At 44.0% G+C, this 16,194-nt stretch overlaps 1 protein-coding gene and 1 pseudogene across 1 annotated transcript; both read right to left on the bottom strand.

Moving 5' to 3' along the window:
• Nucleotides 1-3,863: 3,863 nt before the first annotated feature.
• LOC133910426 (uncharacterized) lies at nt 3,864-9,119 on the bottom strand (annotated as a pseudogene).
• A 2,855-nt stretch (nt 9,120-11,974) lies between these two features.
• LOC133910425 (uncharacterized) lies at nt 11,975-13,185 on the bottom strand. Its single transcript, XM_062352829.1, has 3 exons — nt 13,178-13,185; nt 12,628-12,886; nt 11,975-12,543 (listed from the first exon to the last, which is right to left on the bottom strand). The coding sequence occupies exons 1-3, from the start codon at nt 13,183-13,185 to the stop codon at nt 12,226-12,228; spliced, it is 585 nt and encodes a 194-aa protein (XP_062208813.1). The 3' UTR covers nt 11,975-12,225.
• Between the last annotated feature and the right edge of the window lie 3,009 nt (nt 13,186-16,194).

Raw genomic sequence — 16,194 nt, 5'->3', positions numbered from 1 at the left:
CGATCATTTATACAAAAAATACATGAACACACGCACACGTGTATAACCAAAGCCCCACACTAACATTTCATTATTTCAAAGAAATGAGATATCTCTACTATTTAATTTGGTCTACACCAACCTCCACTAACAATATAAGACAATTCCATTATGCACTCTTGCTTTGGGATTTCATAAACAAGCCTCTCCACGGGCCACATTCCAACACCTTCCTTTCACATATCCTACTATACTCGGACATGGAGTCCACCGTCGAACCCAAAAGAGCTTCCCGGTCGGAACCCAAAAGCAATTTGTTCCATCCGTGGATTGGAAAAAGAAGAGGAGAAAAAAAAATCTCATCTATTCCAACTCAACTCGAATCTACCTGGTGTTCGCAGTTGCATCGAACCAATGCCTTCTCTGCCTGGGCCACATTGCATGCCTCTCCCGGTCCCTTGTCATTGCGTCCCTGTCCTACAGCCTATTGATGTGCACGCAGTGACATCGGCCCGACTGGTCGGTGAGGGAGCACTGCACATTAACAGTCGCAGCTGCATGCATGTGTCACTCACTATTCACACTTCGCCCAATTGATGGGTGGCAACAAAGGACCTGTACCTGCCAGTAGATTCACCAAGCACATCTAAGCACACATGCCTAATACGAGCTCTACAGTTACCGGATGTTTCAGATCGCGTGGCTCACCTAGATAACAACAGATTAGCAGCAAACTACTAAGAAACAAGTTTATTGCTGATTCTTGACAAAAGCTATACAATGAATGCAGTTGTGCACGTTATTGTTGGCCCATGATTTTTTTCACGTCCCGAAATCGTAATCACGTAATTAAGCATAATCATGCTTCTTAAGTATTATGTTTAATTTTGTGTAATTTTATTTTGGAATGCTAGAGCATTTCGTTTAGAGTCAATCGATTGAGATGGAGTAATTTGGGAGAGAAAATAAATGAATTCTCGGTTGCAATGGACTTATTCTCTAATACGTGGGCCTCACCTGGTGGGCCAACCACCCCTCACTCTCTTGGGCAGCAGCCCACCTGCCCTCCCCCCCCCCCTCTCTCCCTCCCTCCCTCCCTCCCTCACTCACTCCCACCTAAGCTCCCTCTCCTCTCCAACTGGCCAAGCCAAAGGAGCCCCACCCTCTCTCAAGCACTCTCTCATTGTCTCCAAAATCCCACCTCAAGAGAAGAAATCGAGGTATGCATGTGTTACTAATACGATCGTTAGCTTCTAAGCTCCCCATGCATCTAATTTATTTTCGTTTTCTCAAAGGATTCGAGCTAGTTTTGATGTCTTTTTGTGTTCTTGGTTGAAACACAAGGAGTATTGGTGTTCTTCCTCTTCCTGAGCTTTTCCACGTTCCACCGACGGTCACCAACCTTGGCAAAGCATCTTTGGTGAGTCTCCTAGGCTCTCATGACAAGAATGTGTATTTTGGTTGGATAAATTCCGAGTTTGGAGCTTCGATTGCGAAGTTACAATGCCTTTTGTGTTCTTGATGCTTAGGAGTGATTTTGATGCTCTTGATGAGTTTAAGTCATGGAATCAAGTTGTCGTGTTGGTAGATGAAGTTTAGAGTCCACAAACTAGTGCAAAACCTTTTCTCTTTGGATCGAGGAAGCTCGCAAATCAAATCAGCTATTTCTCCTCATGAAGAAATGTTCTATGTAGCAACCCGGATAGTCTGGGTAGTCCAGATAGCCCAGTGAAAATTCCAATGATTTGTGCTAAAAAATTATTACGGTTTAGGGTGCAAGTTAAGTCTAGAATCCTTTATATAGTGTATATGTATGTTTATGTAGGATAGATTTAACATGTGAGTCAAATTAACTGAGGAAGATCATCGAGAAGTGCAAGTCTGCCTAACCCGGATAGTCTAGGTTAAACCCAGAGGGTCTGAGTAATTCACGATGCTTTTAACCGAGCACCCTCGCTCGGAGCCTCACCCGGATAATCCGCCCAACCCGGATAGTCCAGGTTAAACCTGGAGGGTTTGGGTTAATTCGATTTAGATTTAGCAGAGAACCCCTGTCCGAAGTACAACCTGAAGGTTCCAGAACACGAAAGTTCTGAGTTCAACCCGAAGTCTCCGGCCTCCTGTTAGCTTTCTGAAGTCGTTTAGATCATAAATTTTGCTATTATTTCGCATGTCTTGCACTTTTAGCTTATTGTTATGCATATTGTAGCATATATTGTTGCACTTCATTCATACTCATCATTGCACACGTTCCTATTTAGTGAATGAGGATCTGAAGCGTGACGCAAGTGTGGTTGAAGGTGACATCGAGCCACATGGGTTCTATGAATTCTGTGTGGGTAGCATCAGACGGCCTCCTGAACAGCAAGACAAGCATATAAACATATTTCTCATATTAATTTGGATCATATGTGTCTAATATGATAGCATATGCTTTATGTATGTTTGCATGTTATCTAGTTGGTGTCGGATTTTGGTATGGGTAGAACCTATATTGATGCATTGCATCCCCTGTCTTGAGATATTGATGATCTATATCCTTGTAACTGGGGTTTAACTTGATGTTGTTTAATTCAAAGGTTAACCGAATTGCTCAGCCATACTTTAGGTTCTTCGTTAGAAATCGAGCGGTGAAATGAATTCATCGTTCGCGAGTATATGCTTTAATTACTATCACAATGATAACAATGTTGGATTTATGATGTTGGTTGGATGAGCAGTGAGGATGAGGCGAGATGTGGGCAGTGTTAGAGGTGTTTTCTTCTTCCCCGGTGTGGAGTTCTCCGAAGTAGGTCGGGAGAGAAACCAGATGCCATAGACTGGTTGCATCGTTTAAACACCAAGTTACATAGGTGAAAGTTCAAAATCAGATAAATACCTCCAAGTGTTCAAAATCAGACCACCAAGTTATGTAGCCACCATCTTTTATGCAATTATTCTTCTTGGAAGGGACGAAGAACTTATCCAGCACATATATAATTAAACTGACATGATATGACATGGTTAGTTGCAGCAACTAAAAGATTCAGAAAGTCGACCACTATCATGTACAGAGAACTGGAGAAGTCTTGCATATTTTATAGACCACGACCGCGAGGCCCAGTGACCAGTGCTCGATAGATCACTATGTTCAAAGCAAGGGACCACAACAAGCAATGGCGCCAAACTGGCACACAAGTGACGATACTTAGAAGAAGGCAAACACTAGTCTAAAAGACACTACTACTGGTAATACTACTAAACAAGGCAAAAAAAGCATTTAAATAACATATGTAGGAGGTTAGCCATTGGATCCATAAAATAATGCAAGGATTCCCCTCACACCAACAAAAAAGTTGTTATTCCCCAGGAATGTCAATGGAGTTTGCCGCTTGCCTTGCTGCAATTTGAACAAAGGTGAAGGGAGAGGAGGACAACAGGATCAGTAAAGGTGGTGCATTTGAGTGTTGTAGCCTTCCAAGGAAGGAAGCACATGGCCTCTAATGATACTTGCTTGGAAGTGATGGGCACATGTAATTATCCCTTAGGAATGTGTAGTTAGCATTAAGGTTGCAGAACACAGTTCTTAAGGCTTTCAGCTTTACCATCTATTTGTCACCTCTATAACAAGAACATGTCACATCTGCCCAAGAAATTTTGAAATGCAACTGTATTCATAAGAATTATTATTGTGATTGTATCAATGGTGATGACAAGTTATAGAGAGGAAGTGAGAACATTTTGAATAGCATACACAATAGTTATGAGGGCAATTACACACAAGAACAACTCTAGAGAGTGCAGGTGAGCCCTAGCGACGGTCTCCAACAGATTGGAAATAAGAGCAATAGGTGGATGCAACAAGTAGGGAAAATAAAGCAACATCAATGACACCCATAAAATTCTTAAAATGCCTCCCTAACCAATTCGCTCAGGACCTCTTTGCATATCTCCTTGCTCATTCATCCATCTCCAACCGCATATTTCAGACCACCCTTTGCCATGAATCTCCCTACCAGCAACCTAATCTGCAGCAAGGCCTGCATTATCTCCCACACTGATGATACACATCTGGTCATCGAAGAGCCAACCTTTTACTAACCTCCATGCTTCATTGGTTATTAGCATATCACATGCAGCAACTTTCTGTGCATTTGCATGTCATTCAGTGCAAGGGTATGCACCTCAAAGTTTACTTTGGCCAATTTCAAGTAGGGCAGCATGTCAATGAGGAGCTTCTGGTTTGACTACCTTTCTATGCGCTTGGTATTCTCCACTAAGCGTTTCAGCAATTGGTCAAGCACAACTGGGTCCAAAGGGCAATCAGGTGAATGCCACCAGACTAAGATGTCTTGGGTCTTCTCATTACAGAAGCCAGTAGATAAAAGAATCTTCTCAATGAACTCATACTGCTCTTGCTCATGGCTATCTCCATAGGTAGAACACGATGGAGCCTCTCGGGAAGCGTCGCCCCATGATAAGGTCCTTGTAATGGATCCAATTGAAAGACAACTTGATAGAGGTTCTGCAAGCAAGATAACTGTATTTATTGATACTTGCATGACCTGACCAATATTGACTAATCACATATTATAGATACTACAACCTAAGTTCATGTTTAGATAAAACAACACTAGTCATGCCAATAGGGTTAATCATGAGGTTCAACAGTCAACATGCTTTAGCTAAATTGGTGAATATTTACCACAGAAGAGCTCACATGGTGATTTACCTTGTTTAGCAGTAATTGCACTTTCTGATGAAATGGGGGATTCCTCATTAATATCCTCGAATTGTGCATCAAAAACTGATGTAGGGTTGGCTGATCAAAGTGGGGATTTCGGATCTCAAATAATAGTGCTTTCTCGAGGGGAATAGGGGATTGCAAACACAACCATTCAAATTAACAAATATTTATCATATTCTAGTCTTAAGAAAGCTAAACTTACATGTAGGTAAGCAATGTACCTTAGAAGAAGAGGGTATTTCGGGTTCATCGATCGGAGCTACACTTGGTCCATTCTCAATCTGCTCTTTTAATTTTTCCAAAGCAGCAACTTCTTGTAAGCTAGTGCAAACAGGTTGTGGTACATCTGAGTTAACAATTGCTACAGCCCTGGCCAATGAAACTCGGCTATTCAGAGTTCCCAGGGGAGATAAGGTAACCTTTTTTTCTTTCTATTTTCTTACATTTTGAGAAGAAACTCGAGATCTTTCCCTTCAAAGATGACTTCCCATTCTTAGGTTTAATCTCCTTTGGCGTTGTGAGTTCTTTATGTTGAGCCTCCATACATCCACCACCCAACCACAGGCTGTCTAAAGCAGATGAAGAGACCGGAACAAATCTCAACCTTGAAATTTTTCTGAGGGCCTCACCATCGTCAACATCACAATTAGTTGGCACCCCAACTCTTGGTTCATTGCTGCACAACTGGTTGGTAGCATCAGAGGATACTTGATCAGCAACCTCTTCTTTCCTCATATCAGGCATGGCAAGCATTTCACTTAGTGTGCTCAAGCTTCTTCACACTAGCACCTTTTCTCGTCCGATCTCATTTGATGGAACAATTATCGATCTGTTAAAGGTATGTTTCTTAGCCTCCCTAATCACATGTGACTCAGGAGAACAAGAAGCATGGCTCAAAGATGAACCGAAGTAAGGATTGATAAACCAGTAGATGTAATCCCAAGAATGACATGATGCTGGAGTTCCAATATTTGAGTCACTCAAGCTAGTGCCTTCTTCTTCAACATACTGATGATATGATCTATCTGTGCTGAGCATATTCGCCTGGATGCAACCCTGTAAAGATTCATCATGTTGTCGACACATACCATGCATTTACCAAACTCTCTCATCACTCAGATGTCTTGATATAACAGGTGCTTCAGAATCATCCAGATCGATGTGATAATTTTCCTCAAATTGCTCAATGGAAGTAACTGTTGAGCTAGGTTTTAAGACCACTATTCAGATGTGCTTCGAAAGCCTTTCTTCTTTGGCATGACCAACATCATACTTCTAAATATTGATCTTCTCTATTCTGTTTAAATCATCTGTTTGCTTTTTCTGCCTTTTAATTGCCTTGCCACCCTTCATCTCCACTAGTTTGGTGGGCTTCAACACAGTAATTTGCTTTCTTTGAGGTGATGTTGGTGCAGAATGAAGTTCTCCTGAATGCTTTGCGGAGAATGAGTTAGGTTCTTTGAGAAATTTGAGAAACAAATCTTTATTTGAATTCAACACTTCAAGAGCATCATGGAATTCTTTTGACTTAGGAGATTATCATGTGATGCTAGCTGCTTTGCTTCAATAAACTTATGTCGGACAAGATCCATTCTTCTTGTGTCGTGATCTTCATTCTGTTTCCTTCTTCGTGAAGATTCATTGCTCAAACGTTCACCCCTTGGTGGTTGGTAGCCAACTTCATAGACATCCTTATAGTCCACATCTTCGACAGAACTTGTGTGCTTCTCGAATGACATTTGGTTGTTAACTCTTGCTAATGTGGCAGATAAATTGCCGTCCAGGAAACTCCTCCTATTTGGAGGCACTACAATCATAGGAAGATCCACATTATCATCAAAACCCATCAGCCTTGCTACAACATTAGTGGTTTTCTAATTTGTGTCCTCCTCCTTCGCCATCTCCTGCGCTATCAACATTTTCATGGGTGTGCCACCCGATATATCTGACGAGCTCCTCCTTATGCTGCCAGACATCTACCAGCATGGATAATGCAGTGATCAACAGGTAGTAAACATTTGATAGCACACAATAGTCAAGCACATGGTCAACAAAATTACTAGCTCTAAAAGTTGTGCTTACTGTCTTCTACGCAGTATACTCCTTCCGTTCCAATTGAGTTCCTCTCACAGGAGAGCCTACCAGGAGAAGATCAATAATTAGGGCATCCATACCTTCCTAACTAAAGAATTACCACAGAGCTAATCATGTGGTCAACTACTGGAAGAAAAATCATTGTCACTTGGTTTGGCAGTTGCATAATGATATCATCTCATGTGGCGACCTTGGCGTGGGCTCCAACACTCAAATCAGACAGTTTGATCACTCTTTATTCCTCTAATCCACCACCCCGGAAACAACTGCAACAAAAATTGCCTCCACTAAATCATGGCTAATGCCTGGAAAAAACAGTGAACGAATTGACAAATGTGAGAAACTACAAGAGTCAGAACAAAAGTAAAGCACCAAAAAAAGGGAAGTTAGGAGAAATCAATGGAGATTCGGACGGATCAAGAAGGCAATGCCCATCGACACATAGATTGAGGTATGTGACACAATCGAGCTCAGCTGAGTGAATGTGGAAGAGAATTTGAAAGACGAAGACGCTCGTGATGCGACCCGAACAAAAGCGAAAAGAGGTGGCATATTTACCAAAAAAGCACGCAAACGGGTGGCAAGATGGCAACATCTCATTCCCCTGGTGTCATTTCGATACAACCCCGCGTCGAGGAGCCCCAAACGGCAACCCAACGACAAAAGCAGCATAGCTCGACGAACAACGAGCAATGAAATCGGATCAAGCGTCCTAAAAAGGAAGAGCCAAAGAGCCAAGAAAAACAAAAAGGCAAAAGGGCAAGGCACGGACCAGTTCGAGAATGGTGGGGAGGTGAGGATGATGACGGAGGTAGCGGCTATTAGTCGTCAAAAATCGTGCCCCCCCCACCGACGCTGTAGCGGGAGTTGGGACGGGGGGAGCGAGACGTGGGGTACATACGTGCGTGGGTTCTTGAGTGAGACGTGGGGTACATACATACGGGGGGAGCGAGAGTGAGGAGGAGGTTGGTTGGTAGATTAACGATGCAGAGGATGATTAAAATAAAATGAGGGGAAATTATCAAAATTACCTCTCGTGTGTGACATGACATGTAGGTGGATGTTCGTCGTTCGATGGTAGTAATGTAATTATCAAGTTTTTTAAAGATGGAATAAAAATTATTCCAACCTATGCATCTTATGATGCACATAGTCATTCATTATTACGTATTTAAAGCTCAAAGTATCATACCATAGAGAAGCAAAGGACCTACACGAAAATAAAATATGAAAATAAATCTCAAACACATGCGATTAGTAAACCTCCATCCGTGCTTGATAAAGATTTCCATCAATGTTGTCTCAAAAATAACATGTATTTTTTATATAGTGGCATTCCTCCTTTTTTTTTTAAACCAGATCCAAAAGCCAGTTCAATAAGTAACCTTGAAACTTATCAAGCCTAAGAGACTCGGTAAATGATGTCATTGTGGCTTAGTTAAACAGTCCAAGCAACGTGTGAATTCGAACACATGTGATGGTGATTATTGAGGATGGCCGTTCATCCGATCTAAGGCATGTAGGAACACTCTGACTCTGTTTGTTTTTTTAATTTTGATTATAAATTCCAGTCTAAAAAATAAAACAAATTGTTACAATCTAAAAGTTAATTCTTATAATCTATAATCCATATTGTATTAAAAAAATTCTACAACCTACAATATGGTGGAAAGTAACTTATACACAGAATCCAAATTATAACAATCTACAACAAAAATAAATAGACCTCAAACGAATATGTACTTGGGACTGCGACTAACTATAAGCCTCCCATTACTACGCCCAAATTCCCCATTTTGGAATAATGAATTCGGTAGACTTTTTCCTTTTGGAAAAAAGTAAGTATTCATATGGAAGTAACAAATTTTCTTCTTAAGTAGTGTAAGCCCGTAAAGGACTCTCACAGAGGATATATAGTGCAGTATCTTCTTGGTTTGCATCACCTGTCACCATCCTATAAGATGCCATAAGCAAAATGCCATTGGCGTGTTGTCCGTTTGTTAGTCTAGGTAAGGCCCAGAGTTGTTGGTTACTCGTTCACCGCTTGCAATAACTAGCGTGCCACTCTCAATAAACAAAGGGGCTGTTTTTTTCCCTTCAGCCTTACATGAGAGACAAAGGTGAAAACCCAGCTCCTAGCGCACAGAACGATCACGATCACAACAACAGATCGGAATATTTGACGGTGGGCTAGCCTAACGGTCCTAACCTTCTCCAATGCTTGGACACAAGGCAGGTTCGGTTGCCAGCTCGGAAGCCTAAATGCAATTGAAAGCTCATGTTCAGCTCCAGAGGAGATGAAGAGCTCGTTTGGATCCATATCAATACTCGCCTTACTAAATATTATCTCGCTCAGTCTAAATTGGTTGCTGTTTGAATGAGTGTCAATCTTTTAGCTCGTCGCCCGTGCATCACTCAGCCCCTACAAGTTAATTTCTCGTCAACTCAAGTGCGAACTAGTGACGTGAAAATCGGTCGGCAATTCTTAGACAAGCCAAATCTTAGTAGGGTTGGACATGGCACACACAATCAAAACATGTCCGAAGGGGCAGTGCTGCAATAGTACAATGGTTCCACTGTTGCGGTACACGAGCTGATGAGCGCACGAACGGAGGCGTTCAAATTACTAGCACGGCAGGCCGGCAGCTGCACGCTCGCTGTATTTCCTGGGGTGTTTGTCTGTGACGGGCAGGCCTGCCCACTCATCAGTGTGCCTTTTTGCCTGTGTCGACTGCCGCTGGTTTTTTTCTGTTTTCCGCCGAGCTATCATTGCTGCAGCACCCCCGGCCACGGTTGCAGAGCCAAGCAACCTTGTTACATAGAGTGCCCCACCACGAGATTTCCTTCGCCTCTTGGCCACTTCCCTCCCCAGATGACAGGAAAAAGAAAATGAAATTGCACAACCTTTAGAAAACCAAATGGGGCCATTATCACTTGCACTTCCAAGCTGTTATTTTCTTCTTCTTCTTTTCCCTTTGAGCGAATCAGCGAAGCACTTCCAGGCTTCCGTGTACAGGAGCTGCTACACGGCCATTTACTTCTAGGCCGGAAGTTGATGTCTAGGCTCGAGTTTTTTTTTATATATTTTTTTATTAAAAATTTAAATAAATAGATTCTCCGTAAGAGAATTTGTAAAACTAGGCAATTGCAGTCCTCTCAGAGGGTTGCAGTCCTCTAGGAGGGCGGTTAGAGACTCTAACCGCCTCCTGAGAGGGCGGCAGGCCTAACCGCCCTCTCAGAGAGCGACAAGGGGCGGTTAGGCTCAGAGAGGGCGGTTAGCCCCCTGCCGCCCTCTGAGGGGGCGATTATGGCCTTTTTTCACTCTAAAAATGTAATGTTTTGTGTAATTGAAGAAATAAAAAGGAATGGGTTTAAGAAAATTAAGAATTTAAATTTGGAGTAGGTTATGTAATAGTCGGAGAATAAAAAATCAGTAATTAGCAGTCGCAGCATTTTACTTGGGTATGGGGTGCGAACGAGGACAAATATAATATTAAACATAGGGTGAAAACATTACAATACACTATAACCACGATGAGGAAACAAAGGTGGCATGTACGGTTCGCACTAAGATCTACTTATTAGTGCGCCGATCCTAATCATAACATGCCTTAGAGAGGGAAAGTATGTCAGGTTACATTAGGTACTCTCTACTGAGTACATCTAGGATATTTTCCCTTTCGAATGGCATCGGGACCTGCCGCCTTAGCACGGCGGGCTCTCTCCCACTTCCTTTCCCTCTCAGCCTCCCGAGCCTGAGCCACAGTACGGTCGTGCGCCGCCTTCCTCATGCGCTCTTCTTCCTACCGCTTGAGGCGAAGTTCCTCTTGCTGTTGCTTGTACTCCTAACGTGCGTACGCTTCCCTTCTCCACCTTATGTTCATGTCGACTCACTGCTTCTGTGAGTCATTTTGCTCATTGTCGAGCCACTGAATAAAATCACAGAGCGATGAAGGGGACTGAACAAATAGAACAAGATGAGCGGTTAGTAAAAGAGGGTGCGAAATCGGAAGAGATGAGGTGGATATCTGTTATCGTACCGGTCGATAACCAGTTGTTGCATGCTGAGGCTTGTCATACTCGTAGTTGGCATATATGAAGAAGCGCAGCCCATAGGTGTATGAGATGTCTTGCGACTCGCGGAGCTTACAAAGGTCACCACAGAAGCACATTGGTGGTTTGAGACCTTCAGGTATAGTAGTCCCTCAATGTTTTTTTGGTGGGTTTGATGGAGCTGAGGAAGATATTGCACTTGAGAGATATGAGAAATGAGTGATGCTTCAACGTAAGGAGGTTTGGCTATTTATAGTTGGGGGAGGCAGGAGCATTGGATTCGCTCTTGAAGAAAGGAGTGAGGGCAGGGGCGTAGCTGGTGGCAGGAGCATCGGATTCCATCTTGAAGAATGGGAAAGTTGTGTCATTAATCATGATCAAAGATTCCACATTTCTTGGTACCCGTGTTGTCATTTATTGTTTGGAAAAAGTTGGGTAGTGTTGTCACGTCTTGTTTAAAGCCTGCACAAGGAGGCATGTGTTGTCAAGTCATGGTTAAAGTTTAGTAGTGTGGTCACTTCTTCATTGAACGTGTCTGAATACGAAATGTATTTACGACATGCTAAGTCGACCATACAAAATAAACATGTCTGAATACATATGAGTACATCACGAAGCGAATATGCATATGTAAGTTACATAAAATGTAAAATTTTACTGCTGCCTCCCTTGTTGCTATCGCCCGTGCGCCCCATCGTGGTCCCGATGCCGCTGGTTAACCCTCACATGACCCCTGGAGTAGGTGAGGGGGTCGGGTGGACCGACGTGTCTGGTAGGCCTAGTAGGGACCACCGGTGTCGAGGCCTCGTCTTGCGTGGGCTGTGTCCGAAGGGGAGCACTGGAAACCTAGGACCGCTGGAGGATGTCGTAGTCAGGTGTGCTCCCGAAGAAGTCACGGACGAGGTCGTATGCGGCGTCCGGGCCAACCTCATCCTCCTGACTAGGGTAGGAGGACTGTGAAGGCTCCGCAGGCGTCCATGTGTACTGGCTGGAGGGGCCTACGAACAAATAATCACGTTAGATACGAACAATGTGGTATTGGAAGTAGTAGTAAAAATTATATAATTGTATATGTGTGGTATGACGGTGCAGCAGAAGAAGGCCACGCTATCGTGCCGTAGTATGGCTCGTACGTTGCGGGCGGGGTCGGGCGTGGGGCCGCCGAAGACGGACCGGCCTCGTCACCGAAGTAACCTGAGCACAATATTAACTTATTTTGCTGAAAGTATTAAAAACTAGGATGAAGGGTGCCGCCAGTACCTGAGGGTGGACGCACATGGCTCGATCTACGAGGCTGCGTCGAGACTTGTGCAGGTGGATCTAATGAAAGTTTAATAATCAATGCAGTAGTAAGTAAAGGATATTGTTCAATATTATTCAAAAGTATAATTCGTACCAAGTTGCTCCGAGCCTCCATGACGTGGTAGAAGGGGTCGTGTGGGTGCCGACACGGATGAACGACGGTGCACGTCTGACGGCCAAGACGACTCAGCGTGGACACCACTGGACCTGGGAGGCGCCCCTGCTACATTTGTGGTAGATTGGCAGGAGGTAAGCTTCAATGCGCGTGATGTCTTGTCGAAAACCCGCTTGATGAAGCTCGCAACATCCGACGCACTAAGGTGGTGCCCTTGCCGGAGGCGGTCCATGGCACCAGCTGCATCCCTATGTACATCATAAATGATATCTGCCTGCGGATACAAACAGAAGTAAACAATTACAGTATACGGTTATGTTCGTTCAGTATGGACTACTGACTTCAAAAAATAACTTACTGCTAATGCGACGTTCTCGTCCCAATGCACCGGGTATGCCTCCGTTGTCGACGCGATGTGGGGCCGGACACCCTCTGGGGTGTAGGTGACATGTGTGCATGTACGTGGAATGTACCACCGTAGGTACTCGTTGAAGTTCCGCTCGGTGTGGGGACGAGCCTCCTCCACGACATTCTGTAGCGCTTGGGCCCATGTTGCCACGTAAGGGGCCAAGCGCTCTGCCCAGAGGTTACCAGCTGGCTGGCCTTTCCGTGTATACCTGCATTTGAACCACGGTAAATGTAAGTCACAGTAAAACGAAAGTTGCGAAAACTGTAATTTTACATATGTACATGTGGATTTGCACGGGGACGGTACGGATGTGGACGAGAGGGAATGCCTGGTGACGGCCAAACTGCCGCATGACGCGGTGCGGTGAGTACTCTTCGATGTAGATGTCGAAGACAAGCGGCGCCTTCGTGAGCCAGTACTCCTCGTCGCGGGTACACAACGGTGACAAACTCAATCCTGCACGCCCTTGCACGGCCAAGATGTTGTATGGCTCTCATACCACGTCATCCGGACGTAGCCTGTCAAACTGGGTACGAAAATGCTCGTATGCGCTGCGAGGCTACTCGTATCAAATTATCAAAGTTCTTGTGCTTCCATCGCTCGTCTATCGTCAGCAGCTCTCCAGGGCCCTGTGGTCGAAACACTCCTAGCTCCGTCTGGTGCTCGACGGATAAGAAGCTGCGATGTTTCTTGTCCACGGCAGGGTCTAAAAGCTCGGGGGTCGCAGGGTTAGCCATATCTGTATTTGAAAGACATGTACATTAATACATTGTTAAATAAAGATAGTAACAATATACTTTGAATGCAAATTAACTATATCACTATATGCAACATTAACAAATATTAAAATGGTACAAAACGAGTACAACGCACCATAAAACTCACCTAGATAACAAGTGCATCACATGGTGCATTTTTGGGACAATACTTATACGTGTGACCTATTTCATTGCACTGACTGCATCGCTTCACCCTAGGGCCAGCCTCGGATTCATCCATATCGTTGCGAATCCGACGAGTTTGTCTTCGGCCCTGTGCGTTCTTCATCTTTTCCAAATCAGGCACATATATTCTTGCAAACCCTGAAATACTTGTAAAAGTGTCAACAATGCCGTAACCATACAGCTCCTGGTTCTAGGTGTTGAGTATTTGATCTTTCATAAAATACTTTGACACATATTGCCTAGAAAGCATATGGTGCTCCGCACACGCAGCTATGACGTGTGTACAAGGTTTGTGGAGTAATTGTGGCTTTTGACAACTACAGATGCATGTCCCACTCCTTAGCACACACTCTTGAACATGCCGCTCATGTCTACCCCCCTCCGACCCTTATCCCGACACAGGACACTGAACATGTGCTCCGCAGTGTCCTCTTGATTTACGCGATGCATGTGGGCCTTTTTATTAGCCTTCTCTATGTACTCACATAGCATCCGTCCATAAAGCATACGATTGTCCTCAATTACAACCTTAGTAGCTGCATACCGATCAATAAAGTACTTACAGGTCCTATGCAAAATGCCTTCTACAATTCCAACTAGTGGTAGGGACCTCATTCCTCGCATGACCCAGTTATAAACCTCTGCAAGATCTGTAGTCATTAGTCCGTACCTTGCACCACCACTGTCGTACAACAGAGCCCATTTTTCATTTGGCTCATTACGTATCCACTGTGAGAAGCTCCTAATAGATGAGCCTGATCTCCTTACAATCTGCGGAGTATCGGTTGGAAGAGGTCCGAGAGCTATTGGTTCATCACCGTTAGGTGCAGCCTCCGCAGTTTGTTTTAAAATCAGTTCATCAAGTCTTGCCCATAGTGCATTGAACTTACGTTGCTGGTTTTGACTGCACAACTTCTTGAAAAGCTTCATTAACTCTTTGTTTTAAAACTGTCTGTAGAAGTTCGCACCCATATGACGCATGCACCACCTGCTTTCGAGGTCAGGCCACTGTGCTGCTACACCCCGTCGCACGCTACCATGTTGCATATCCAGCAAAGCCTGCAACAATCCTGCATATCTATCATAAATGAGACACACATCTGGTCGGTCAAGAACAATTGCATGTTTAACCCGCTCTAGGAACCAATACCAGCTGTCCCCGTTATCACTCTCCATGAAAGCAAACCCTAGTGGCAGGACTTGGTTGTTACCATCGACCCCAACTGCAGACAAAATCTGTCTTTTGTACTTCCCAGTCAGGAATGTTCCATCTAGGCATATGATGGGTCGATAATATCGAAATGCTTTGATAGTTGCAGCGAATGCAAAGAAAGCACGCTGCAACACTCTTTTTCCGCTGTACTCCACATCAGTAGAGGGGTAATGCTTGATATCATAGTAGCTGCCTGGATTTCTTCCACAAATTGTGGCTAATTGACGAGGTAGATTGTGATATGAATCTTCATATGTTCCGAACCTCATCTCAATAGCCTTTTGTTTCGCCCTCGATGCCTTCGTATAGTTTATTATGTACTGGAACCTTTGCTCAATAGCACGGATTATTGATCGTGGCTCATACCTTAGGTTGCTCACAATCTCTCCGTACATAACATTTGCAATGAAAGCAGAAGACAAGTTTCGGTGGACGAACTCTATTTCCTTAATGTGACAATTACGTTCCTTAACTATTGAGCATTGCTAGTAGTCTACACATTTCCCTCTGAATGCGTGCACCCGCCAAGGGCACTGAGGCACCAAATACTTCACATCGTACTCCCTTTTACTGAATTTAACAACCTTGAATTGCCTACGAAGAGACAACGAACAGAATTTCACTGCATCAATAACTGCCTCTTTTGTAGGGTACATAACACCCTGTGACACCTCGTTCTTATGGTACTGCCACGGTGTCCGGTCAGCCTCGCTAACCACCAGCTTCGGAAATTCATGATCCCTCCACTCTGCAGGAACTAAAGCATTACCCTCCTCGTCAGATGAATCTCCATCGGCAAGACCTTCCTCCAACTCTTCATCCTCCAAATCCATATATTCAATGATGCTAGGGATGTGCTCCTCTTCATCAGTTACATCCATCGGTTGCAGCTCTGGAACATCACCAACTTCCTCCCTGGACCCGACATTAGCCGCCTCTGATTCATTTTCCACTGCCTCACTTGGTCCTGCTACTGCTTCCGCAAAGTTTACCTCATTTTGATCTTTCAGGTACGCCTCGGCTAACAAAACAAGTGGCAGGTCACTTTCACAACATATATCTATATACTGCCTCCAAATTGATGTGGTTTCGATGAAAACAAGCTCACCAAAGTATCCATGACTAGCACGACTGAGGACAGCTTTCAACTTCAGCTCATGTTGCTACGGATCCAGTTGTAAAAACCGCATGAGCCATTTGCACACACCTACAATGGTTCTCTCATTAGCTTTACTAAGCCCCTTCATAACATGACGAAATCCAGACAGATTTACACCGTTAGGACCGTACCTAATTTCACCTTCACCATAATATATCTGAAAAATTAATTTATCTGTCATCCCTGGAAACACCCGCAAA

Source organism: Phragmites australis, chromosome 3 (genome assembly GCF_958298935.1).
Source record: "Phragmites australis chromosome 3, lpPhrAust1.1, whole genome shotgun sequence".
Taxonomy (NCBI): domain Eukaryota; kingdom Viridiplantae; phylum Streptophyta; class Magnoliopsida; order Poales; family Poaceae; genus Phragmites; species Phragmites australis.
The sequence above is the reverse complement of the archived record's forward strand: the minus strand, read 5'-3'. Positions and strand labels throughout refer to the sequence as shown.